General features: G+C 41.9%; 1 protein-coding gene across 1 annotated transcript; it reads left to right on the forward strand.

The window, feature by feature from the left end:
- The first annotated feature begins 4,191 nt into the window (after nucleotides 1-4,191).
- Nucleotides 4,192-24,481, forward strand: NT5E (5'-nucleotidase, ecto (CD73)). The gene is given in 9 exon segments (XM_010141846.1): nucleotides 4,192-4,246; nucleotides 4,249-4,476; nucleotides 10,018-10,206; nucleotides 14,578-14,775; nucleotides 16,271-16,422; nucleotides 19,747-19,855; nucleotides 20,820-20,969; nucleotides 22,456-22,656; nucleotides 24,324-24,481. Coding segments are annotated over 9 exon segments (1,440 nt in total).
- Nucleotides 24,482-25,095: the final 614 nt, after the last annotated feature.

The following is a 25,095-nucleotide window of genomic DNA, read 5'->3' on the forward strand; positions in this document are numbered from 1 at the left end:
CCGCAACGTGCTGCTGCTGGACGCCGGGGACCAGTACCAGGGCACGGTGTGGTTCTCCCGCTTCAAGGGCCGCGAGGCGGTCCACTTCATGAACCTCCTGCGCTACGATGCCATGGTAAAGCGGGCCGAGGGGCGGCTGCGAGTGGCGCGGGGGGGGGCTTCCCGCTCTCCTTGGGTGCTAGGTCTGTTCCTCCCTTTCTTCTCCCTCTGCTGTTTGTGGTATTGCCGCCTCCTTGAGTGTTTTGCATCAGAGAAGGCTGTAGGTCACACTAAAATCGTGGTCAAAGGCAGCCGGGAGATACGCAAGAAGAGAAGCGATGTACTTGGTGATGGGTACCTGGCCGAGAGAAGTCGTGAGCTGGCAGCCCCACGGACAGCCAGAAGCCAGGAGATGATGCCAGAGATACACAGAAGAAAACACGGTGATGCAGTGGAAGAGCTCCACTTGGGAGAGGCAGGGGCTTGGGGTGGGCAGGTTGTGGGCAAGGGACTGGACAGGCTCTGTTGGAAAGGAGTCACGGGAGGAATGGACGCGAGCAAAAAAAGGGGCAAGGAGCCTGGCCTGTGATGGGGGGGTTAGCCCTGGCCGAGGCTTGCAGCCTGCCCTGAAGGCTTTGGTACTGTGGGAAGGGACAGGTGGCACGTGTTGGAAGTGCTGTTTGGAAGGGTGAGGATTTTTAGTTTTCATCAATCCCACCCTGGTCATGGCCAGTCCCATCAGACCAGAGGTCATAATGGGGTGTAAGAAGCTGTGTGCAAGTGGCTCAGGGACTGTTAACAGTGCATCTGTGAGACGGAGCTAGTTCCACAATTTACTATGTCTCTTTTGGTTAGCTGAATGCTTAGAAGAAGGTAGAAGGCTGAGATTGGGGGATGTCAGTCCATGTCCTTAAATCTTTTGTGCCAGGGCAGTAGCCTATTCATATGTAGAGAATTACCCTGGGGTATTTTTCTCACATACAACCTCAGAAAGGAGAGAGATTAAAGTCATGTTTGGGGATCACTGCTGATTGAGAGCGACTGCGTATTTATTTAATCCCAATTGACAGCTTGAGGGGAAAATTTTTGTGTATCACATACTCTGTCATCATCTTCTTTTTCTGGAAAGGACTGCACTTTCCTTTCCCAGGTAAAAATGGCTTCACCCATTTCTTCCCTCTGTCTCTGAACAGCTATGGAAGGGAAAGGGATGCCCCAGGGCGCTCTCCTAGGCTAGACACCCTTCATGCCAGACAGATTTGAGAAGAATATTGCTCCCTGCTCGCATGGCCTAGTGAACTAATGAACGCTTTCCTTACAGTAAAACTAACAGTGACAGGGTTTTTCCTCCTGGTGGTGTTGGGGAGACTGTGTGTATTCGTGACTCATCCTGACTGAAAGCTGGAGAGCACTTTGGGGTTCTGAAGTGCAGAAATAGATCAGAGTGGTTTTTCCTACCTTTCTTCCCAAAGCTTGCTGCTGGCTGTCATTTCTCAGCCTCGCGTTTGCTGGTTTAACTGGCTCCTGGGCAGGCCGGGAACTTGTACAGTTCTTGATCATATCGCAAGAAGAAATTCTTTCAGGCAAAATCAGCAGTGCAGAACTAGCTCTCAGTTTTAGAAACATGCTACGTAGGAAGCATCTGCGGACTGTTTAGGAGGTCCCATGGTCTTTTTTTCATCAGAATAAGTTAAAAAAATAATTCCACACCATACTGGATAGCCAGAGGCTTGTACTGGATTCTAATGCCTTAGGTGAAGTAGTCAACCACTTGCTCTCTGCGGAGGTGCTGCATATTATAATTTGAATATTGTCAGTGGGTAGAAGGGGACAGGATAGACTGGAGAAGCTACAGAGAGAGGCTTCAGCACCTTTCTCTGCTACCAAAGAGTCTGAGGACAGAGTTGCTGAGCATTGAGGAGCGCTGCAGCATCCTTTTAGATTCTTCTGTCTGTGGACCATGGGGACCAGGCAGTGGTGATGGTGGCTGGAGAGGCACAGGGAGCAAGGTAAGAGCCACACTGCAAAAGGGTGAGGTAGTGTTTCTTTAAGCAAGATTTGGGAAGTCACATCCCTAACCGAATGGGTGGGATTACAGAAACAGTTAGAAGTGGAGTAGGACTGGCAAACAAGATGAGGGAAGGGACATGAGTCATAGAAGTTGTTACAGGATAGGGACAGGAGCTGTAGGAGGATTTAAGGCAGCCTGGCGGTGTTAGAGGTTTGTTCCACAAATGGGACAAATTTCCTCTTTTAGGTTTGCCCTGTTACCATTTATGCCTGTTATCATCTCAAGCCCATTTTCTCCTGTTTAGCTAGGTATTGCCATCCATGTTTTCTTGGCACTAGCCTTGCTTTTTGGTGTAATTAAAACCAAAGTCCAAGTTAAGTACCAAAAAGATAGTAATTGGAGGGGTGATAAAAGTCTTCCAGTTTTAAAGTTGCATCCTTCTGTTAATTTGTATCCTGATTTTGAGATATTTTTAACCCGGTTTCTTGTGAAAAGGAGGATTATATGATCACTTGCTGTGTGCCTGAATATTTCTGTTTATTCCCCCTCTTACATTGGCCAATAGATTTTGATGAAGGGATATTGCACAGGTGCAGAGTCCTAGAAGCTCTGGGCATAAGGGTGGTTAGATAGAGGAACCCCAAACGGTCCATGTCCTCCTCCCCAGAGGAGAAGCTGCATCAAAAATAAAACTGTATTATTAGCCACCAGTGATTTCACATGAACGAGAGACTTTATAACCACCCACACCATGGGAAAAGTTTTGATCAAAGCCTGTACCCTAATGGACATGAAATAACGCAAAGCCAAGAGACAAAGCCAAGAGAAACAAGGTTTCATAAGTGGTTGGTCGGGTTTTTTTCACAAGCTGGTGGCAGTTAGATTCAGTTCAACTTCTTATCTCATTGCAGCCTTTTGGAGGAGGGGTTTAACTGCATATTTAGAAGGAACAAGGCATATGCATCAGTCAAAAGGAAATAGCTTGTTATCATTCTGAGATGTTCTACCCATCTGGGGACATCTTTTCAGAAGATTAATCAGTATCAAAATAAGTTTGTTATTCCTTTTATGATTTTTTTCCCCAGCAAATTAGATTGCAGTTGGAATATGGTTAAAAATGGAATATAGTTGGAGTGCATTGTGTCTTCCCAAGTCAGGGAAGAAAATATAAAAAATAGTTCTCAGTTCTTTTGAAAAATTGCTGCAGTAGCATGCAGAAAATTTGGCTCCTTCCCTGGGGCGTGAGTACTGTTCTCACTAGCGTCAGCAGGAGCAGTTGGTTGCCAATGCAAATTACTGCCGATACCCTGGTTTTTCCACAGGGACATTTACTATCTGCCTCTGGTGATCTGAGGAGCCGGGAGTCTTTGTCTCCTCAAAAAGAAAGACACTGCCAACCAGTGGCTTCAGGGTCTTACTTGGGCTGGAACATGGTCAGGGTTGATATAATGAGTTTGGGGAACAAAAGTTGGAACAAACACATAGGGGCTGTTTTTCTCAGTCGATCAGAGAGGTATACAAGCCTTTTTAGATGATGAATGCATAGGAGAAAGTCCGTTTTTGTTTAATAACCAAATAAACTGTTCTTTTTGTGTGATAGTCTTAGCACATCAGTGTTTTGCACACACCTGCATGTTTGCATCCACCTACTACGGATTGTCCCAAGCCGACAAACATTAGGGCTTCCGCTACGTAGTGGTGATGACTAGAAGAAAATACTGCTTTCCTGTTACATGTTAAAACATGCCAGAACTCTTACTAAATTAAATATGTGAATTAAATATGTTTTAAAAACTGTGGTCCAAGCACAAGCTCTTAAAATGCATGTTGTATTTAAAGATAACAAATATTGTCATTGGCATTTAACATTTTCTTCAGCATTTTTTTAAACAATGTATTGTCCATACACAAAACACGTTTACCTTTGTGGTTATTGTTCATCCTCTTTCCTGCAGTTACAGGATGAAAAACCAGTGGATTTTAATCTGGTGCATGATTGCAAACACTTGTTTAGATTATTTTTAGATTTCAACCTTCACATCTGTATTGATACAAGAGAGTCTGAAAAACAAAAGCCTAAACTTAAAAAAAACCCTATTTCTGTGTTCCTCAGAAACAGGAATGTGATGTTTTAGACATGATAGGGTTTTCTTCCCTGAAACGCAGACTTTGTTTTCTCAGCCATACCTTGTATATCATTTATGAGAGTATTTAGACTGAATACTGGAGGTAGGGTCTTACATTTTCTTCTTGCTTTTCACAGGCTTTGGGGAATCATGAGTTTGATGAAGGTGTGAGCGGATTATTGGATCCTCTTCTTAAAAATGCTAATTTTACAATCCTGAGTGCAAACCTTAAGGGGAAGACCCCACTGGGGAATGAAATGATGAAATATGTTAATCCTTTTAAAATAGTACATTTTGACTCGGAATCAATAGGAATTGTTGGCTACACTACAAAGGAAACTTCTTTTCTTTCGCAGCCAGGTATGTTATTTTTTAGTACATAAGTTTATATCCCTTGTTACTATTTTATTGTTTGCCCGCTTGTTTGAATCCAAAGACAAATGTTTTCAGCTGCAAAGTGAGAAATTTGTTGTTTTATCAGTATTTACGTGAATTATTCAACTTTGTAAGTGCCTGATTTTTAAACTGGAGGATGCCTTTTAACATCAAAAGCCACTTTCTTACAGACTTGCATTATTTAGCATCACTGAATCATCTAAGAATATAAGAAGGTCAGTGAGATTGTAGGAGAGCTGGGTGGTGTTTTGGGGTTTTTATTATTGTTTGGGGTTTTAAATTTGTATTCTTTTTTATTATGCCTTTAAACAAATGTTAAAACATTAATACGGCTTGTCTCTAGAGTGAAATGTGTTCAAAGCGAGAAATAGCTGTGTGTGTTGAAATTTTGCTCTTGGATGCCTCCATGTTCAAGCTCTAGTAAAAGCAAGAAGAGCTTCATATGTGTTATTTGAAGAAGTTGCCCAAGATGTTTTTAGCTTCTCAAATATTTCCAGAAATTAGACTACAGAAGGAACACCCATTCAGCCATGAACACAATTGCTTCACTCATGAGTAAAATTAGAATTTATGAGGAAAAAGCCTTCTCAATTTCTGACTATTTTTTCCAACATTTAAGGGGTTTTGGTTTGTCAAGCGGGCTTTTTAGTTTTTAGTAAAATGAAATGCTCTAGTGGAATGAGAAACACATTTAAATCAGCTGTAGGAGATCTGAGTCACTGCCTGCTCAAAGCTCTGCCTCCCTCTGACAAAATCAAGCTTTCTTCCCTGGTTTTTGCAATGGGGATGCCAAAAGCACCAGTTTTAAACATTTTCCACATTGAAAAAGGATTTAATATGATTATTTCTTGTTCTATTGCTTAATAATAAAGAAGTATTATGTAGCTTTTTTGAGAAAAAGAATATTCAGTATTAATAGGAAGTATTAGAATATAAAGCTATTCCTTCTGTGCTTTTTAATTCCTTTGCTGTATGTTTAAACCATCTGGAAGTGGACATCTGAGGTCAGCACAGACTTCTGTATCTCACTTCTTTTTCATTTTTGGAGTCCTTTCTCTTTTTTCTCAATGAAAAATAAAATTGATCTGTATTTTGTGTAGGCAATAGAATTTCACCTGTGCTTGAGGGCATGGGGGTAAATACCATCTGACATCACACTGAGTTTGAAAAATGGGCAGACAGGTAATATTGTTCTTCAATCAGGATTAATAAAATAGATCTTAGCTCTTCTTCCAGCAACTGTGCTAGTGCGCTGAGGTCATCAAATTAACTTTTTGCAAATAAATGTACTGAGAAAAATCCAGATAGTGTTGAAATGCTTCTCTGAAGCATTTAAGTACTTTTCCAATAACATCTGGACATCACATTGAATGCCACAGTATGCTGGGACATTATAACAGAGACCACAACTAGAAAAAATCAGCGTTAAAAGGAGAGCTTGTTAGCTTCAGAGATGGAGTTGAAGCAGCCCTAAGCTAAGTACAGCCCACAGTGGAATTGAGCAATGAGCAGGGCAAATTCTAACAGCAACATTTATAGTAATCAGAGGTTTTTATATTTTTCCACTTCGCCTTCTCAGTGTGTGGAGGAGTATTTAGAAACTTTGAAAATGTGAATTCCGAATGTGTTAATATTTAACTCCTATGACCTAGCAGTCCTTCGGACTGATAAAATCATGGCAGAGGTGGGTCAGGGGCAAAATAATTATCAACCTAATTCCTTAATTCATTTAATAAGATACGTGGTGACTTTATAATTCAGCACCTTGCTTTTCTACACACTTCTGGATGATTCTGTTTTCTCAGACTCTGCAGCAATTGCTTTGGCATGCTGTACAATCTTAGGGCATTCTGAAGGCAAATAGGATGCTTGAAAATGCTGAATTGTGAATTCCTACATGACTGCTTCCTGTGGAAATCTTTTGTGAGTGTGATTTCATATTTTGATAGTAACGTTCACACTATTATGAAATCACAACTTGTACTTTTCATAGTCTGCTTAAAACAGCTATTAACATACTCAAACAGTCCTTAAATCTCAGAGTTTCCATTGTGAAGGAACAACTAATCTCCGCTGAAGGTACTGTTGATGTTACTGTCTGGAAACCATACGGATGGGGAACTCCTAGCGCGATTTATAGATTGCAGCCAATTGGCAGTCGTACCAAAGTTCTACTCTGTTTTGCTGTATCTCAGCTGAATGCCCAGCCAGTTTTTCCACAACCTGCAATAGTTGTTCATAACTTGGCACACAGAGTTGCCTCTGTACTTTGCACAGATAATCCCAAGACCATCTTTGTAGTGTTGGATGATACCAACTCACTTGCTCTAGTTCTGCAATGATGTTGTCACTATCATCATCGTGGCTTGGCTTTGCCAACGAAGATCTGGGAAGGGCTTTTCCCACGCTCACTGCAAGCGATGAGTGCACCCTTTGGTCCTGTGCGGTGGATTTTTTAGGTGAGGCGCAGCGTGCGCAGAACTGGCTCCACCCTTTACACCTGAGGTTCATCTGCCAGGGCCTAGCGAGCTTGGACGGTGACAGCGAAGTCCTCGGGTCGTAGGTTTGGTTAGAGTGTCCTTCTCTTAGATGATGGATGCCTTACAAGGCTAAACGAGCTCCATCTGCCCGGGTTTGGAGTCAGAGTTGTCCTTCTCCTAGGATGGCTGCCCGAAGGCTAGTGAGCCCATCCTGCCCGTGGACACACTTTGTCTGACCCTTCAGCTGAGACCTGTCTGGCTTGGGAGACCCCACCGGAGGCACATGCCACCACCAGCACAGCTCTCAACCTCACAAGGGCATGCAAGCTCCTTCCCCATGGCAAGGGGGTGCCCGTGAAAGAGTCGCTGCTCTGCCTCTGGACATCACAGACCCGGGCACGGGGCAGCCGGGGCCTGCCAAGAACAGGAGTCTTGGAGGGGAATGATGTTGTAAATTCCACAAAACAGTTAATATCTTTATATGTCCTGAGAGATGCTACATAGCACCAAATGTGTATGAAACAATATATCTCATTTTGTCCACACTCTTTGCATATGTGGAAACCCAAAGCTGCTTTCTCTGGAACCCAATAAGCAGCAAAATATTTATTAAAACTATCAACTTGGCAGAGTTTTCTAAGATGGATTATTAAATTTCATTTATTCCACTTTATTCTGGCTAGATTGCACAATACTTTTACCACACAGCCAGTTCTTTTCCCTTGTTCATTTATAGCACTGTGTGGATGTTTTACCTGAAACTCTATCCCATCTAAAAAGAGAAGAAGGTGTCACATCAGTTTAATGCCTTGAAAGAGAAATACTGACATGAGCAATAACTACCTCTTGAATAAGCACTTTATTTCAATTCAGATTGTTTTGAAAAATGTGCAGTTGAGTCCTAAGCAGCATATTGCTTTTTGCCTGGTTTTGTGGAGAAATGAGTGCTGTGTAATTGCTCTTAAAGTGCCCTGCTGAATAACTTTTGAACCTGCTGATGCATTTCAGCTCAATTAGATGAAGTGCTGAGATGACTAGGATACGAAGCTGTGGCAGATGCCTTGACTAGGTCATGGAAAGGGGGTGCAAGAAGCCTGTGCGGGATGGGTAACAGCTGGTGCTGACGGGGAGAGCTTGGTTGTCATGGGCCACCTGACTGCATGCCATGAGAGAAGTCAGTCTGCAGGCAACAGCCTGCTGGCACAGCTGGTCGGTGACTTGCTCTTCGTTTAGAAAGCTCAGCTGTCTTTACAGAACTGGTCCCCACACCAAGGTGTGCGTGGCTATTGTAGTTGGTCCATGGGTGGCGAGATGAGCACGTGAAGGGGCTGCGCTCGAGGACCATTTCTCGGATTTCTCCTCAGCCAGTAGCTCTGCATCAGGCCCAGTTTTTGTCAAACACGAGGATATACAAAGAGGGGCTGAAGCCGGTGGGTTCCTTCGGTCTGGAGAGGGAAGGGCAAGGGGGAATTAAGGGCAATCTTCCACTGTCTTAAGGAGGTTTGTAAAAAAGACAGGGACAGACTCTGCACGGAGAAAGGACAAGAAACAATGGGTTCAAGTAGTACCACAGGAAATTATGGTGGGACGTAAGGGAAAACACTTTCATGGTAAGACCATTTAAGCCATGAAACAGTTTGCCCAGAGAAGCTGTGGAATTTCAGCTTGCTCAGACAAAACCCTAAGCGTACTCATCTGACTTTGAGCTCCTTCTTTGAGTGGGTTTTGGACTAGATGGCCTCTGGAGGTCCCTTCCAAACTCAATTAACTTATGACTGATTCTAAGAAGAGGTCTAACGGAAGAAAACGTCGGGATGCACTGCACAATTTACTCTGCAATATGCAGTGCAGAGATTCCCTCTGGCAGTAACAGAACTATTCAGTGGGTGTGGTGGTGAACCAATTTATGTAACCCTTTTTTATCTCTTCCATTGTAGCAGCTTCCTCTTCATTTCCTGAGACATTTTGCACTGGATTGTGAATTTGTTTCACTCCTGCCTTTGTTACAAAATAATGTAAATGTTTTGACTTTAAAGTCATATTTCAAAATGGTTTGAAAAAAAAATCTGCAGGCAGGAGAGGAGTTAGGTAGAGGGGTAGTTGGTAGAAATGTTACTCAATTGTCTTCACTGGGAAGTTCAGGATTGCAGTTCCTTGAGTCTGTTCTTAAAACTTTGGCAATTAAATTAGCCTCTTACATAGGAAGTCCTTTTGCATGACCCAAAACACTGTGCCCAGAATAAAAGCACATGTTTGTCCAGTGCTCTGGTAACTGTTTATCATGTTAGAATAATTTCAGGGAGCACAGAAGCCTTGCAGAAATATTGTGATTTCCCAACGCTGTGGTCTGGAAAACGTTTCTCCTTTCCAGACTTTCTGTTCTTCTATGTTCCCATGTCAGATTGGTAGCTCAGTTGCGTGCTGTGCTGTGTTGATATTACTGAGAGTGGTTCACATTAGGTGAGATAATTTGTACAAAAAGGCAATTTATAGTTTAGTGCAGGAGTTCGAAGAAGCTGCTGTTTAAAACTGAGGTGGGGGGGGTAGTGGAAGAATGAGTGTGGAGTAAAAAGAGATATTTAACTCAGGAGAAGATAGAAGATCTCAAAGTAATACAATTTGTGAAGAAAAAAGGTTTTGATGTACAATACAAGTGTTTATACTCAAACATTTACTGACATATTTAGTTTCCTTTCTTTAGCTAAATAATAAAAGACATTCAGTATTTGATTCCACAGTTGATGTGATTGGATTTTTTTTTTTTAATGGAGTTACAACTTGTTTAGTATAAGCAAGTACATGCAGCTCAGTGCAGGAATGTTGTATTAGTCTAAGCACACAAGTGCTTCCGAGAGACTGCAGAACATCAGATCAGATCAGGAGCTTGAACCAGCTGAGGACATTTGAAAGCCACTGACATTCAAAGTTCCATTAATTATACAACAAAGTATCTGATACAAACTATATTATTGTTTTTAAACTAGTCAGTTTGTAAATACATTTATGTTTGTTCTTATTTTTTAAGGGGAGGATATAACCTTTGAAGATGAAATTGAAGCATTGCAAGTACAAGTGAATGAACTTACTGCTATGGGAGTGAACAAAATAATTGCACTAGGACACTCTGGTTTTACCGTGGACAAGAATATTGCTCAGAAAGTGAAAGGAGTGGATGTCGTAATTGGAGGACATACAAACACATTTCTCTATACAGGTATTTTACTTCTTTCTAAAATGTTGCTTCTAAATCAAATCTGATTGTTTCTTCTTAAACTCAGAGGACTTTGGCAAATATAGCTTACTGATGGTTATGCTGGGCCAGTTTAGTAGCTGGTACCTATCCATAACTTCCATGGAAGGATTTAAAACCCACTGTCAGCAAGAATGCCCTAACTCACTGAACGGTTCATTCATGCTGTGGATGTTCAAGGTGACCTATGCAAAGCAGGACAGAGGAACAAAGATAGTAATGCCAGTAAATTACTGCCAAACATATTGTACCTGTTTCAAGCTCACACACGTAAAGGAGTAAATAAGATGTTTACATTTAAACTTGTATATGACTTTAAAAAAAAATCACTCATATAAGGCTTCAAAAGTGATCCCTAAAGTGCTGATTTTCCTTAAAATCTGATTCTGCATTCATAGCTCTCCATTAGTCCTGTCATTAAAAAAACTTTTCCCAAGTTTCCTCTGTCTTTTTCAGTCCCTCCTTTAACCTCTGAATTTGTTCTCCTTTCCCCTAGAGATAGACATCATTCCAGAGATGAACACTACTGATCTGATTTCTTCCACAGTGATGCTACTTTAGGTGGAACCTGCCATCAGCAGCTTCTCCAGTGCTGCTGTCTTCCCTGTGCTAGTGTGTAAGGATACAAGAAAGGCTGGGGTTTTTTTTTTTTAAACCATCAAAGGCAGCTCATTAAATTTAGCAGAAACTTCATTAATTCATTGAGAGTATTACAGGAACTCTCTCTGTAAACTTCAGCAATATTTAGCTTGTGCCCCTGTCTCAGGCATAGTACCATGCACCCTAGGAACTTAGCCACTTAAAGGATTTGCACTGTCCATTTCATCCTCTCCTCTTCCTACTCATCTCTTCTCATGTTCCCACACCTTTTTTGTCTCGTTCAGGTTCTCACCTTTTACTATCCCACTTGTTAAAGAGAAACACTTGCATGCTACAGTTATCTAGTAACAATTAAGAATATTTCTTGAAGTTGGCCTCAGGGAATAACTTATGACACAGAGTATTTATACACCTGCAGCTCAGAGGCTGCAAACACTTAGCAGAGGGGTGCAGCAGAAAAGTGGCCAAACTGGAACAGATGACAGGACCACTCTACATCTTTTCTCCAAGAGTAACCAAGAGGGAATGGTGAGAGAAGAGCAGATGTGCTGTACTCAAATCTTCCCCCTTCTCCCAGCTTGCATTGCAGCTCAGGGACGTCCCAAGCCCGAAGTGGTGTCTTGGTATTTACTAGCTCCCACTGGCACTTCTCTCCCCTGACCTTGCCCCATCTCGCTTTGACTGCCTTCAGCCTTCACAGCAGCTGGTGACAGGGCGTTCCACCGCTGACCTGCACATCCTGCAGAGACCTTGGTCTTTTGTCTGTGTGCAGCCTGCTGCCCACTAGCAGCATTTTTCAGCATAACAGAATAACAATCTGGGGCAGATACACCAAGAAATGTCTGTCCACTTATTTAGTCAAAGTATGTTTTTTGGCAGAATGTGATCTGAGTATAATTTTTATTCCACACGTTGCGAAGCACTTGCTGATCCATCCAGGAGCAGCATGAGTGCATTTGTAAACCGTTCCCTTCTGAGTCAAAGTTGTCAGCCAGCACTCACAATGAAATAGCTGCATCTGTGGAGGTGATTTGACCGTAGAGTAAAACATCTACTTTTCGGTGCCTCTCTGTGTGTGTCTATGCCTACATTAAGCCTGTAGGCTCTCAGTTAGATTGATTGAGGTGTCATCGATAACTGTCAGAGGAATTTGGCAGAATATTTCAGCTCATTCTAAGTGGAGATGTACCAGCTGGTCAGCTGAATATCTGGCTGTCATGGATGTTGAGAGACACTCTGCCTGTGGAGACATCTCCATAAATATATTTTGATATAAGGGCCTAATTTTGGACTAGTCCAGCCTATCTGTCTCTGAGACATTTGCAAATCTCTAGTTTATCCACAGATTATGTGGCAAATGTTGTCTTGACTTGTTCAGGTGTGTTTTGACTTCGTAGAACTGATTCAAACAGTAATGGTAGTTTTAGATGAGAGCATTTTAATTTCAGAAAGGATGTTCTGGACATAGTGTGAAATAGGTAGGAAAACAGGAAAGTGTAACTTGTTCTTCAGTTACCAGGATGAATTTGTGCGTTTGTAATGAAACAGTGTCTCACACTTTGACTGAGGTGTGTGCATGAGTTCTAGAGCTGTTTTTCCTTGAGGATAAGGTGCGCTGTCTCAGTTTCAGAAGGAACACATCTATCTTATGACAGAATAGTGTTGTAGCGGTCATAATTAATCCTGCAGGCAAATATTAGTATCAGAAAGTAAGCAATGAATAAAGCTGTTGACAAGCACTAAACCACGCACAGCTGATGTAAACTACAACGATGACCAGAAAGCATAACTTTCTCTTGCTAATGCTGTGTTCATTCGAGGACTACACAAGGGCAAGAGATCAAAACCAAGTCCTTTTTTAGTTCCAGAAAACCCGAAGCCACTTTTGCGTGCAGAAATCCTGCAGAGTTCTCGTTAGCTACAGAGTTTCTTAAATTCTTCCCAAAATACATATCGAATAGTGAAGAGGCACCGTCAAGAATCCAACTCTGTTGGCCAGGCTGAAAGGAGAAAAACTAATTCACTGGTAAATTTGTTTCAGCTTGTAGTTTCTTATAGCTGTTCTCCCTGGAGAAGCAGAGGGATTAGAGTTAAATATAAATCATACTGGAGTTCTAAGAGGAACATTTCTCAAGCTGCTTATCCCAGGATTTCATGTCACATAAAAAACTGTAATTGTGTTACCGAAAATGGGAAGGAAAACTCCTTCATACCAATGTAGTATTAAGAAGCAGGCATTTTCTTTATTTGCAGTGCTGGGTGCATGGGGTCTGTGTTTGTTTTCCTCAAATCCTGCGCCCCGTATGCTGCCCCAACCAAAGCTTATATCACCTGATTACATACATATTCATTATTTTCTCCAAAATAATCGTACATACTCAAAAACTGATTAATAATTTTTCATGGCTATTATGCATGTGGCTTGAGCTTAAGAAGATCCATTTTGTGGAATTTGTCGTGTCCTACCGGTTGCCAAAGAAATAGCACTTTAAGATTTTTGTGGGAATTCTGCCATATATGGTGGATAATTGACAAAGAAACTGCGTTATCAGAGTTTGTTGTGATTTATGCAGGTTTCAACTGGTCTGTTCTGTTTTGTCATCTTCTGTCCCTCTCCCAGACCGTGGACTTGCAGTTTAGATTTTCCTCATTCCTTTCCCAGACTGCCAAGGTTTTCATATCTATTGTACAAACTAGTGTTTACAAGATATCATAGCAAATGGAAGGAAACCGCTTGTTCTGTGAGCAGTGGAAGTGAAGAGCCTTCTTTCCTCCGGATCTATGTCTTCTGTGCCTGGTGTCCTACGCTCATGCCCTGCTGGCACCTCGGCTCTCCTCAACACATGGATGGGAAATGCCGCTGTTTTGGGGCAGGGGCGAGCAGCAGGCTTTGGGGGCTTCTCTGCAGTGGTGCCTGCCACACAGCATGTGATGCCTCTCAGAGCTGCCCGACCTTGGTCTTTGCTGACAGTGGGGTAGAAGTAATGACAGGATTAACAGGGTGTAGTGATACCGCTCAGATAATATTGTCAAGGAGACAGGGAGAAGGCTGATACCCTTGAGATGAGCAATCTGCTGGGTACTTTTCCTGGCCACTTTCCTGCCCTTTGTGGTTTCTAAATCCTGTGGTAGCTTGTGCCGATAGAGCTGAGATCTCTTTTTCTCTGTAAATTGTCTGAAATTTTGGAGGTTTGGTATAGTGAAAAAAAATCAGTTGGGTGTATGCACGACTGCGTATAGAAGTGTTTGCAGATATTCTGACTGTGTATTATCCATAAAAATAGGTTAGACTTTTTCATATCGAGAGGTCCTATGTATGTTTTACCAACATTCTCATTTTCTATCTGATGCAGTATAATGTAGCGGAAAGGCTTAACAATAAACTCTTCAGCCAGAGGCTGGCATGTGTGGATTACCAAGAGGCTTAGATTGAAATAACTGGAATGAAAAGTTCCTTTGTTGTTATGGTGACATGATGTCATGGAGGAGTGTGCTTCCACAACTTAAAAAACACTGTGGCAGTTATTGGAGCTCAAGTCCTGAAAACAACATTGCCTTTTATGAAATAACATAACCGACCAATCAAATGTGTCCTTGCCGTCCAACACATGCATTGTTTCAGCTTAATATCCTATTTGGGTTTTTCAAGGCTGAGAAACGTTTGAAATGTCATCCTAGTAATTCCTTGACAGTCACGTGAGCTGAAGATCCGCTTTACATGCTTGTTTCATGCAGGCACCCCACCCTCTACTGAACAGCCAGACGGCCCATATCCATTCATGGTTGATTCAGATGATGGAAGGAAGGTACCAGTTGTACAAGCTTATGCTTATGGAAAATACCTCGGTTATTTAAATGTTACATTTGACGAGAAAGGAAACGTAGTTGAAGCAGTTGGAAACCCCATTCTGCTGGACAGCAGTGTTCCTGAAGGTATGTAGTCTAGGCATTCGAATTTGCCTGCGGCACTCCACTACGATTCAAGTGTTGTTTTGTTAAATACACAGTACAAGGAAGAAGAACTCAGCGTTCCTCCTGAGCTTGCAGTTCTCTTTGGCGTAGGGTTCAGGCTGTGTTACAGTTGTACCCGTTTGCCTCTGTTTCTCTTTCCCAACAGTTGCCTTTGAATATGCAGAAGTTCAGTGTATGTTTTGTCTGTTTAAAATCACTGGAAATCCTTTTGTAGGAGCTCGGGCGATAGATACCTTACCTTACCATTTAGCAGAGCCCATTTTAGCTAGCCCTGTAGTTATGATTTAAAAGATTATGAGGACTAATTTGGACTGTTTTCCTGGGGCTGGGTTCTTCCAGAGGTTAGGACAATATAGGAAAGTGGAAATGCTCCAGAAAAAAATTGGAATGCTCTTGCAATGTGCAATTATAATATACAAAGCCCACGGCTTCTTGTTTCCAATGCTGAGCGCGTCCAGTGTTTCAGCTCTGGAACTGGGAGGAGGAGAGCCCATCAGTTGCTTTCTGTTTGTAACTCTGTCTAAGCTCTCTTCCCTGCTTTGTGTTGGCTCTGTAATTACCCAGGGATGGTTCTTTAATTTTGTTTCTTGTCCAGTGTTTGCTGTTTGAGTTTCTATCAGACCTTCTAGGTTCTACCAGAGTATTTATAAAATAAATCCTTTACAAATTATGTGTTCATTTTACTACATTATTCTCAGTGATCTGTTAATGGAATTTCATGATGTAAAGAGACTTCACATTCTCTCTCTGATGTCAGTAAAAGTGAAAATTCAGATACGTAGGTGTTCTTGTTCTATAAATGTTGCTCTTGCTGACAGTTACATGGCAAATTGCTTAAAACTAATAGCTGATATAAAACGGTTGTGACATCATCAGTCTGTATATACAAGTCTCTTTGTATCTGTCCGTTGCTTTTTTTTCTGAAAGAATTAGATTTGTACATGGCAGGCAGATGTGCATAGGGAATTAATTTCTAGAAAGGCATTATTTCCTGACATTGATATTTGAGCTAGTATTTCTTTTAGCACTATATTAAAGGAGAAGATGCTATAATTAGAAAACAAATCCAAACGTGATGTCAAATAGAGACCAAATTTGCGTGTATATTAAAAAATATTGTACAGAAACTCTCATCTGTCAAGGTCGGTGCTAGAGACGCCATTAGCACCCTTAGATCAGGACCGGGCAAAAATAATATGTTAAAGTGTTGTAGAGGAGATGACCTTGCTGTGGCACAGGAATAGCTTGTTCACTTGACTGTCCTGTCCTGCCTGTTCCTTTACTGGCTTTGTCTGCAGTGAGTGTAGATGGCATGTTGCCTGAGGAGCCTTTAGGGAAAGTGTATCATTTTAGAAGCATGAAGAGCAGGGTTTTTGTCTAAGCTTTGTATTCACTGATGTGTCATTAATACCAGATACACGTGAAGCTTGCTTTACACTTTTATACTACTTTATAGATGAGCACATTAAAGAAGAAGTGGAAAAATGGAGGAAACACCTGGGGAATTATTCTGAAGAGATTGGGAAAACTAGCGTTTACTTGAATGGTACAAGCCAAGCATGCCGTTTCCAAGAATGTAACATGGGAAATTTGCTTTGCGATGCTGTGGTAAGATGTTCCCACTGGAGGAGGAAATCCCATCCAGGTGTTACTCTGGAGCTGTCAGATGAAATGTCCATGGGCTCTGAGCTGTCAGTGCACAGGCTCTGTGCTGCTTTCCAACACCATAACATCTAGTGCATCCCTAGAAAGATCTAGCAGAAGCAAGGCTGTAATGAGTCTTGCTGTATAGAGTAAGGAGAGGTTTACTCTTTGCACATATTGTCATGTAGAGAATGGCCTGTTTGCAGCTGTCTCTGAAGCTGCAATTTTAAAAAACACATCTGATTTAAGAGCCCATTCCTCAAGCAAGGAGGAGAACTCAGCTCCCCTGCCCCTCTCCCACCCTGCTCACAGCCCTTACCTTCTGCCCTGTAATTACTCACTGGGCTCTGCACTAGCCCAGAAAAGAAATTCTGGGTAGTTTTCTACCAAATTATTGATACAAATTGTATCCTGAAGAGTCCAAAAGTTGTCAGCTGAAGCCAAAAAGGGGGCAAAGCCATACACATAGGCAGTCACAGAAGAGGTAAAAGCCCCCAGCACCCTGGCCCAGAGGAGCCACTGGCTCCTGCTGCATCCTGTCAGGTATCGCTGAGCTTTAACAGTCACATAACACTGGAAGGTCGCTTTATGAGAAGTCACTTCCAGTTTTTAAACTAACTGGTTTTCATTGTTTTACTATCCCACAGCGGCAATATTTTCTTTGGGTGCTCCCAGAAAAAACATTCACTAATGTTTTTAGTTCCCAGAAAATGAGCATTGCCATAAATGTCCCACTGCATTGTCACAAAGTCAGGAGCCAGTTAATAATTATGACTTTTCATTTAGATATGTCCCCAAAGGTATTGATCTGTGCATGTGCTTGCTGTTATTGTTGTCCATAAAATAATTCATAGTTCATGGGCTGATTTCCAAATTAGATTAACACTTGGGAATCCTGCAGTGCCTTGCTTTTTCTTCCTGCTAGACTTTTTTATGATTTTATTTGAAAAATGTGATCAAATGCTTTGTCACTTTTCAAGTTTGAAGAAAGTAACTCTGTAATCTTCCAGAACTCTATAGATTTTCTTGCTATACATTTTGTCTTGGGAGGTCACACTCTACCTTAGTTAAATCAGTGTCTCTAGACAACCATCTGCAGTCATCAGTAGATACATGGATTATCCTTCATGTTCTTTTTCTTACCAGTTCTACACTTGCTTTCCTGTCTGCTCCCACGCATTCAGGGACATGAAGGTAAAAACAGACCTGCCTGTTCCACTGCCTGTAATACTTAAGAGTTGTCCTGGGAAATGTAGAGATTGAGAAATGCAGATTGATTGAACAATTGTACTGGGTCAGAAGAGAGGCCCATTTAGTTCAGTGATGCTTCTCCAACAGCAGGCCAAAAATCTCAGAATAAAAGGTTGACAGACCAGATGGCATTTTACAAAGGACTTTAAAGGAACTCGAATCTGAAAAGGCTGTGAAATTGCTAACGGTATTGTGTGAGCTCTCGTTTTAAACTGCCTCTGCTTGGGACTGGAGAGTTGCAATCCATTCACTGATTATGAGTTACAAACATCAGATTATCTTATGGATCTGGCCATAGGGAATAAATGATCACTAAGCTGGAGCCACAAAGCATTTATACACCTGCAGCTCAGAGGCTGCGAACACTTGGCAAAGGGGTGCAGCAGAAAAGTGGCCAGACTGGAAGAGATGACAGGACCAACTGTGCCAACATCTTGTCTCCAAGACTGACTGAGTGAGGATGGTGAGAGAAGAGCGTATCCCTGGACAAGCCTGGGGAGATGCTGTACTCAAATCTTCCCCCTTCTCCCAGCTTGCATTGCAGCTCAGGGACTTCCCAAGCCCGAAGTGGTGTCTTGGTATTTACTAGCTCCCACTGGCACTTCTCTCCCCTGACCTTGCCCCATCTCGCTTTGACTGCCTTCAGCCTTCACAGCAGCTGGTGACAGGGCGTTCCACTGCTGACCTGCACATCCTGCAGAGACCTTGGTCTTTTGTCTGTGTGCAGCCTGCTGCCCCCTGGCTGGATGCCTGCAGGAGGCCAAGGAATCACAGAATCACAGAATGCTTTGCACTGGAAGGGACCTTTAAAGATCATCTAGTCCAACCCTGCTGCAGTGAGCAGCACAGAGCCCCATCAAAGCTGGAAGTAAAGAGTACTGGAACACTATTAAAGAGTACTGGAACGCTTGATCCCTGACCACCCTCTTCACACCATTCATGATTTTACAGGCTTCTCAAATATTTTTCCTTCTGTTGTCTTTTTACCAGGTCAGACAGTTCAAGCCTACATCATCATTCTCCATTCAGGTTTCCTGTGTCTTTGAGCATCGTTGTTACCACTCACCAAATCTTTACCAGTTTTCTATCATTCTTGAAATGAGAAAACACAGTGATTTCTAGCCAGCCTCCACATGCCCGTCTTGATTTTATAGACTTCTGTTACGTCCTTCCTGTCTGTCTGTCTTTGTGAGACTGAAGAATCACAACCAGTCATTCCTATACAGAAACCAGTCCATCCCTTCCATTATCCTTGTTCTTTTCTCAGCCGCCTCCTGTTTTACTCAGGTATATATGAGCATTAACATGTAGGCTTATGCAACACTGTTCCTTTATGCAACTGAGTAAAACCCTGATCTCCGTTTTCTTTACTACTTAGGATGCCGCAGACAAACGTTATCTTGTCCTTCCATTTTGTCCGTTGCATAAGGATGCCTCTGTTGGAGACATGCTGCTGTGCAGAGTGGACTTTTGGGTCTATCTAGTGTGCCTGTTTCTTCACTCTTCTGTGTCTTTCTAGTTTGTCAAGATCATTCCAAATATTAAAAACCAATGTCAGAGAAGCCGAAAACTCTTAATTCTCTGCAGCGTACAACAAAAGCTAGATTGTTACACATACCCCTACTTGTTTTCAATGTATGGCTATATTTAAGGTCCTCTTCACTTACAGATTATCCAACTATACTCAAATCATTTGTCTTTATCCGTCGTTGGAATCAATAAATCATCCTTCCTTTGTTCAGCTGGCCTGCCCTCGTCATGTCATATATACACATACGATGGGAGAGTTCAAGAATTCATTGCAGGAAAAGGCAAATATTTTTCTTGTTAAAAGTTTAAAAAAGAAAAATACTTATTTTAATGTGGTTTGCCTTGCATTTTTTTAACAATTAAGTATTTTACAGTGGGGTTGAAGGTAATAGCAAAGAAGATACAAAACCTTTCTGTCTGTTTACAGTCTCAGATTGTATTGGCTGTAAATTTCCAGACTAGACTAAGTGAAGATTAAAAATCAGTTTAAACATTCTTCTTTGGCAGCTTTATGAGAATGTCGGACATCCGGATAGAAAGTCATGGAACCATGTTTCAATGTGCATCCTGAACGGAGGCGGGATACGGTCACCCATCGACGAACAGAGTACCAACGGTATGTAAAATTACAAGCTGAATGATGATAACTTTATCAGGAAGGAAGGATCAAGTTATCATGCAAGCCCAAACACAGTGTTAGGTACGAACTTGTTTTGATGGGCTTTGTACGGTGTTTGGAAGCGATTTCAAACATTCTCAAATGGTTATCCATCATTAGGGCACAACAACACTCAGCCTGACATCAAGAGAAGTTACTAGCATTGTTGTTCACCGCGCTTTTCCTAATTTCCCTCTCTCCTTGCTGCCTTGGAACAAAGAAAGACAGTAGATATTCCTCAGGTACAAACTTGTTTTGATGGGCTTTGTACGGTGTTTGGAAGCGATTTCAAACATTCTCAAATGGTTATCCATCATTAGGGCACAACAACACTCAGCCTGACATCAAGAGAAGTTACTAGCATTGTTGTTCACCGCGCTTTTCCTAATTTCCCTCTCTCCTTGCTGCCTTGGAACAAAGAAAGACAGTAGATATTCCTCACCTCCTACTGCAGAGGGTCATTCGGTATCGCTGTGGGGAGCCTTATGGGTTTTTCTGAATGCTAAGGTTTTACGGTTTTTATTTTCCTGACATTACATAAATGAAAACTGACAACACCTTTTTCAGCTTAGTTAAATCTTTCTGTGGTTCTGTGTGAGTAAATCTAAAGCAATTAAAAAATTGGCTAACTTAGGATAGCTCTTTCTTCATCGTAGGGTGGTGGTTTGTAGTCTCAGTAGTGTTATTTGCATGGTAATGCATGCAGTTACATCAAACTGAAGAGTTACTGGCCTTGATACTTGCTGGATGATGAAGATGCATGTTCTTTAGTTGGGACAATATATGCGAATCTCACTTTTACTGGCCCTCACTTTTTAAAATTGCATTTGCCACTTTCCTTGTCAAAAAAAAGCACTGTTAAACAACAATAATTTTGTAAACTTGAACAAAAAAAGTAGTAAATAAACTCTTGTTGCCCCAGGTAGCATCACTATGGAAGATCTGCTGTCTGTTTTGCCATTTGGAGGTCGTTTTGATTTGTTAAGGGTAAAAGGCTCCACTCTGAAAGAAGCTTTTGAGCACAGTGTGCACAGATATGGAAGAGGAACTGGAGAGCTGCTGCAGGTTGCAGGTATGTTTACTTTCTTCCTCTTCTTAGTTTTCCAAACCATCTATCTGTTCTGCTGGCCTTGTTTGCATTACACCAAGACACCTCTTTGAGAATGGAAATCAAGTTGGCCACACGTCCTAGTCCCGCCACCTAACACTAGCATCCTGTGTATTTTTAATTGAGCTGCAGCAGCACACAGGCCATCGCCGTTCCCTTCAGCAGAAGCAGGGCTCCCAGTTGGTTCAGCAACCTGTAATGGCAGCAGTTTAACCCTTCAGTTAACTACAGGAAGATACCATTCAGTATAGCTGTAATAATAAACTGATTTCCAGTTCTTCACTGACAGTCTACCTCAAACCCCAGACTGGGTGTCTCTGCCAGTTAACGCCAACTTCATGAAAATAATTTTGTGCCATTGTCTAATGATTGCCAACAGTTTTAGAGTTAGTCCAAGTGGGCTATGGAATTCCTCCAGTGAATGTCTACATAGTTTAGGGATGAACAGTTAATATTAACAACATATGCATTTCTTGATTTGCAGAACCCGTGTCTTTGTCCAGATGTGTATGTACTAGGCTACAGTCATGTTTATTCCTGGTCTTTCTGTGATGCACTGCAGATTTTATTGTTTATTTGGCAGAAAAGCTAAACTTCAAGAGCAGGAGCTGACAGGTTTCCACCCCACCATGCCTCTCCCCCCATGTAGCCTGGTGATGGGGGCAGCACCCCCCCCTACCATGTGATCTAGAACCCAGAACCCCTGTCTTGCACTCACCAGTAAGTTACCACATTCTTAGGTATCACTAAGGTAAAGCAGCAGCAGCCCCTCTGCTTGCTGCCTTCTCACAGAAAAAGAAAATAACTAGGAGCTCTGGAAAGGGTTCAGGACAGAAGATGCAGAGAAGGAAAAACACCAGTGTTGGAAAAGCCTCTGTGCTTTGGATGATCAGCCAATGCAGTTTCCTGATCAGCAGTGCAGTTCTGGAGGCCTGACTCTCCCCAGGCTTGGACCGTGGAAGGCTCACAATGAGAAATGTTGGTTCTATAGTGAGTAGAAACCACAATTTTCAGTCTTGGCCTGACTGTTTTCAAGACAGTACCTATTATCCATAATAACTGCTAAGTTAGGGTTCCTGGCTGGCTTTGAAAGAAGTCATTTCAGCCAACAAGCCAGGGGAATAAGAAAGCATATGATTAGGGAAAGGTATTTTTATCTTGCAGTATCTTTCTTTATCCCATGACTAGTAGAGTAGTGACAAGAACAGACAATAAGTAACTGAGGTGGGACAGTGCTTCGGCATTTCTCTAATGTCATGAATTGTCTTGCGTGAAAGTTGAGAAACGTGCAAGGAAATTGGGCATTAACTGGTGTAATTCAGAACGATACAACCTCTTGTCACGGAAGGTCACCTAAAGAATTCCCTGAAGAGGATGGAGGATGCTGCTTTTAGCCCTGTATCTTCAGCAGGCACTGCACAAAGTGGCACTCAAATGTGTATTTTTGTAGGCATCCGCGTGGTCTATGATCTCTCCAGAGCCCCAGGAAGCAGAGTGGTTAGTTTAGAAGTGCTTTGCACAGCCTGCCGAGTGCCAGCCTATGTCCCACTCCAGATGGATGAAATATACAACGTGACTCTTCCGTCCTATATGTTATTTGGAGGAGATGGCTATCGTATGCTGAAAGACAAAAATCTGGGATACAGTAAAGGTAAGTACGGGCACCACAGGGTAGCAGACAAGCAATTCCCAAAAGTTAAAAGACTTTTCTATAGAACAAATATCAGACTTTTTGCTTTTACTGAATAGATTAAATTTGCTTGTAATCTGACAGCTCTGGAGCGCTAAGTTTTGGTCGTTGCCAGCAACTGTATTCTTTTTCAGTTAAATCACAAAAGTTTCAAAGAGAAACTGAGCCTTAGCAATTCAGCACTGATTAGGGAGCAGTTCTGAGGTCATGACAGACCAGGAAAAGAGCAAAAAACACACTAGAGAGAGTGAATGCCACATGTGCTGCCTTGTGTTTGTACCCATTACTAAACAATGCGTCAAAAAGAAAAGTGCTGTTCTCTTTAGACCTTAAATTTCCACAGTTCAGAAGTATTTGCAAAGTGGAATTGTCACCTCTACTACTGAAGGACACGCAGCTCAGGCAAGCCACACAGGGCGAGAGGAAAGATGCTGACTTGCACTGTGGGAGTTAGCTGCCCTGCCAAAAGCCGTGGGAGTCATGAGTTCTGCAGGCAGCAGCATGCAGGGCGATGACAGACACCGCTCTAGAGAGGTAGGAAGGGGGTGTTCTACAGTGCTGTCGTAAGATCCTCTAGAGTTGTGTGCAAAGTGTTAGAAATTCAGCATTCGTACAATTGACATGTACATCTTTTAGGACAAAGGGAAATGTGAAAAAAAATTTAGATTAATATTCATTATTTCTGAAAATACAAAAAGGACATAGCACTGCATTTAAAACAAGAAAAAAGCATCTTCTAGGAGCACACCTACATTTTGCAGAAATTTTATTTCCTACGTTCTGCTTCTGAATGGTAGAAGCATGATTTAAAAAAAACCAATTCCTTTTAGATCTTCATTATAGACTGGTTTTTTGTTTCCTGAGGGTATTTCAATTTAAAACTGATTCTTACAGGTGGGGTTGGTGTTTTAAATCAAATTCAGCCTACAGCTTGTAAATTTGGGAAGGCTTCTTTGTATGCAGCAATAAATTCAGGGAGAAATCATTAGGAACACTGAAAGGGATCAACTTGAAAGGTTCTGGTAAAGCCTTTAAGTATAGCAGAGGGGCAAAACTGTAATCACTTTTAAGATGGAGGTGTTGCACTTTGGGATTGTAAGAGTTTGGATCAGAAGGGGCTCATGACACTGTTGACAGCAGTGACTGAAGAGGGTCTTCCACTGCAGAAAACCCACATCATACTTTGTGTGCATCCAGCAGCACACACACTAGAAATTCTTCCAAAAAAAAAAAAAAAGAAAAGTTAAATCTGGAGAGTTGTAAGCAATAGCTTTGCCAGGTCAGTAGCACTCTACCTACCCCAAACAGGTGGGTGACTATCTCAATCTACCTAAAGGACTGAAAGTTACCATTGTAACAAACAGATGAAAAACAAACAAACAAAATGCCAGACAACACAAAGAGCTTGCTACCAAGAATTCTGGCTACAAACCACCACGGATGTTTTATCCATACACGAGAAACAACTGCCCACACCCCTGCGCTGTCTTGATGGGTACCGATTCAGCACGGCACGCTGTAGAAAAGAGTTTGCTGCAAGACTTGAGCTAAAACTGCAACTTTAGACAGGTTCTTAAATTCTAGTTAAGAGCTTGGCTGCTGAAGAGAACACTGTTTTGTTTGTTTAGGTGAACCCGATATTGAGGTTGTTTACCGTTACCTCCAGAGAATGAAGAGAGTTTACCCAGCAGTTGAAGGTCGAATAAAGTTTTCCTCCGGAAGTCTTATCAAAGCAAGTCTTACCCTGATTTCAGTATTGTTCACGGTAACATTCATGCATACTTGAGTTTTGCTCACTATGTTTTAGGCAGGAGACACGCTGCTGACAAAAGGAAAAGAGAACCGTTCTCTTTTCTTAGGCCTTAAAATGGAAGAGCGCTTAGGTTCCTGCCCAAGCATTTGTCTTTAAGCTGGCAGAGTCGTTGAAGCACACTGCTGAGCGAGCAGGCAGAATGCCGGACTTCTCAAGTTTGAATCAGCAGGTACCCGCAATACAATCTGAGGTTTCAAGAAGCAAAGTTCCAGTGAATACTAAAGCTCCATCACAATCCAACAGAAACTGCTGCTTTAGATAGTGAGTTGATGAAGAATCTGATTCCGGTAATGTAAACAAGCTTCTATAAAGGGATTAATTATAGATGATTCTTCGATCTCCACTCAGCGTTAAAGCTTACAATCTAACAATTCTACTTTGCTTCCAGTCATAGTTACCAAACCTACACCAATGCCTGAAAGAGTTGGATTAAATTCAGGGTCATTAAAAGCATGAGGTCCATTTACATGTAATTAAAATAATTTTTTCCATTTTACTTTTGAAGATGCAGCATATCACTTCGTTTTCCATTATTAAAGAATGCAGTGAAAGCTTGATTTGATTTTGGTCAATTTTAACAAATGAGT

This window comes from Buceros rhinoceros, unplaced genomic scaffold, assembly GCF_000710305.1.
Source record: "Buceros rhinoceros silvestris isolate BGI_N320 unplaced genomic scaffold, ASM71030v1 scaffold4958, whole genome shotgun sequence".
NCBI classification, from domain to species: Eukaryota; Metazoa; Chordata; class Aves; order Bucerotiformes; family Bucerotidae; genus Buceros; species Buceros rhinoceros.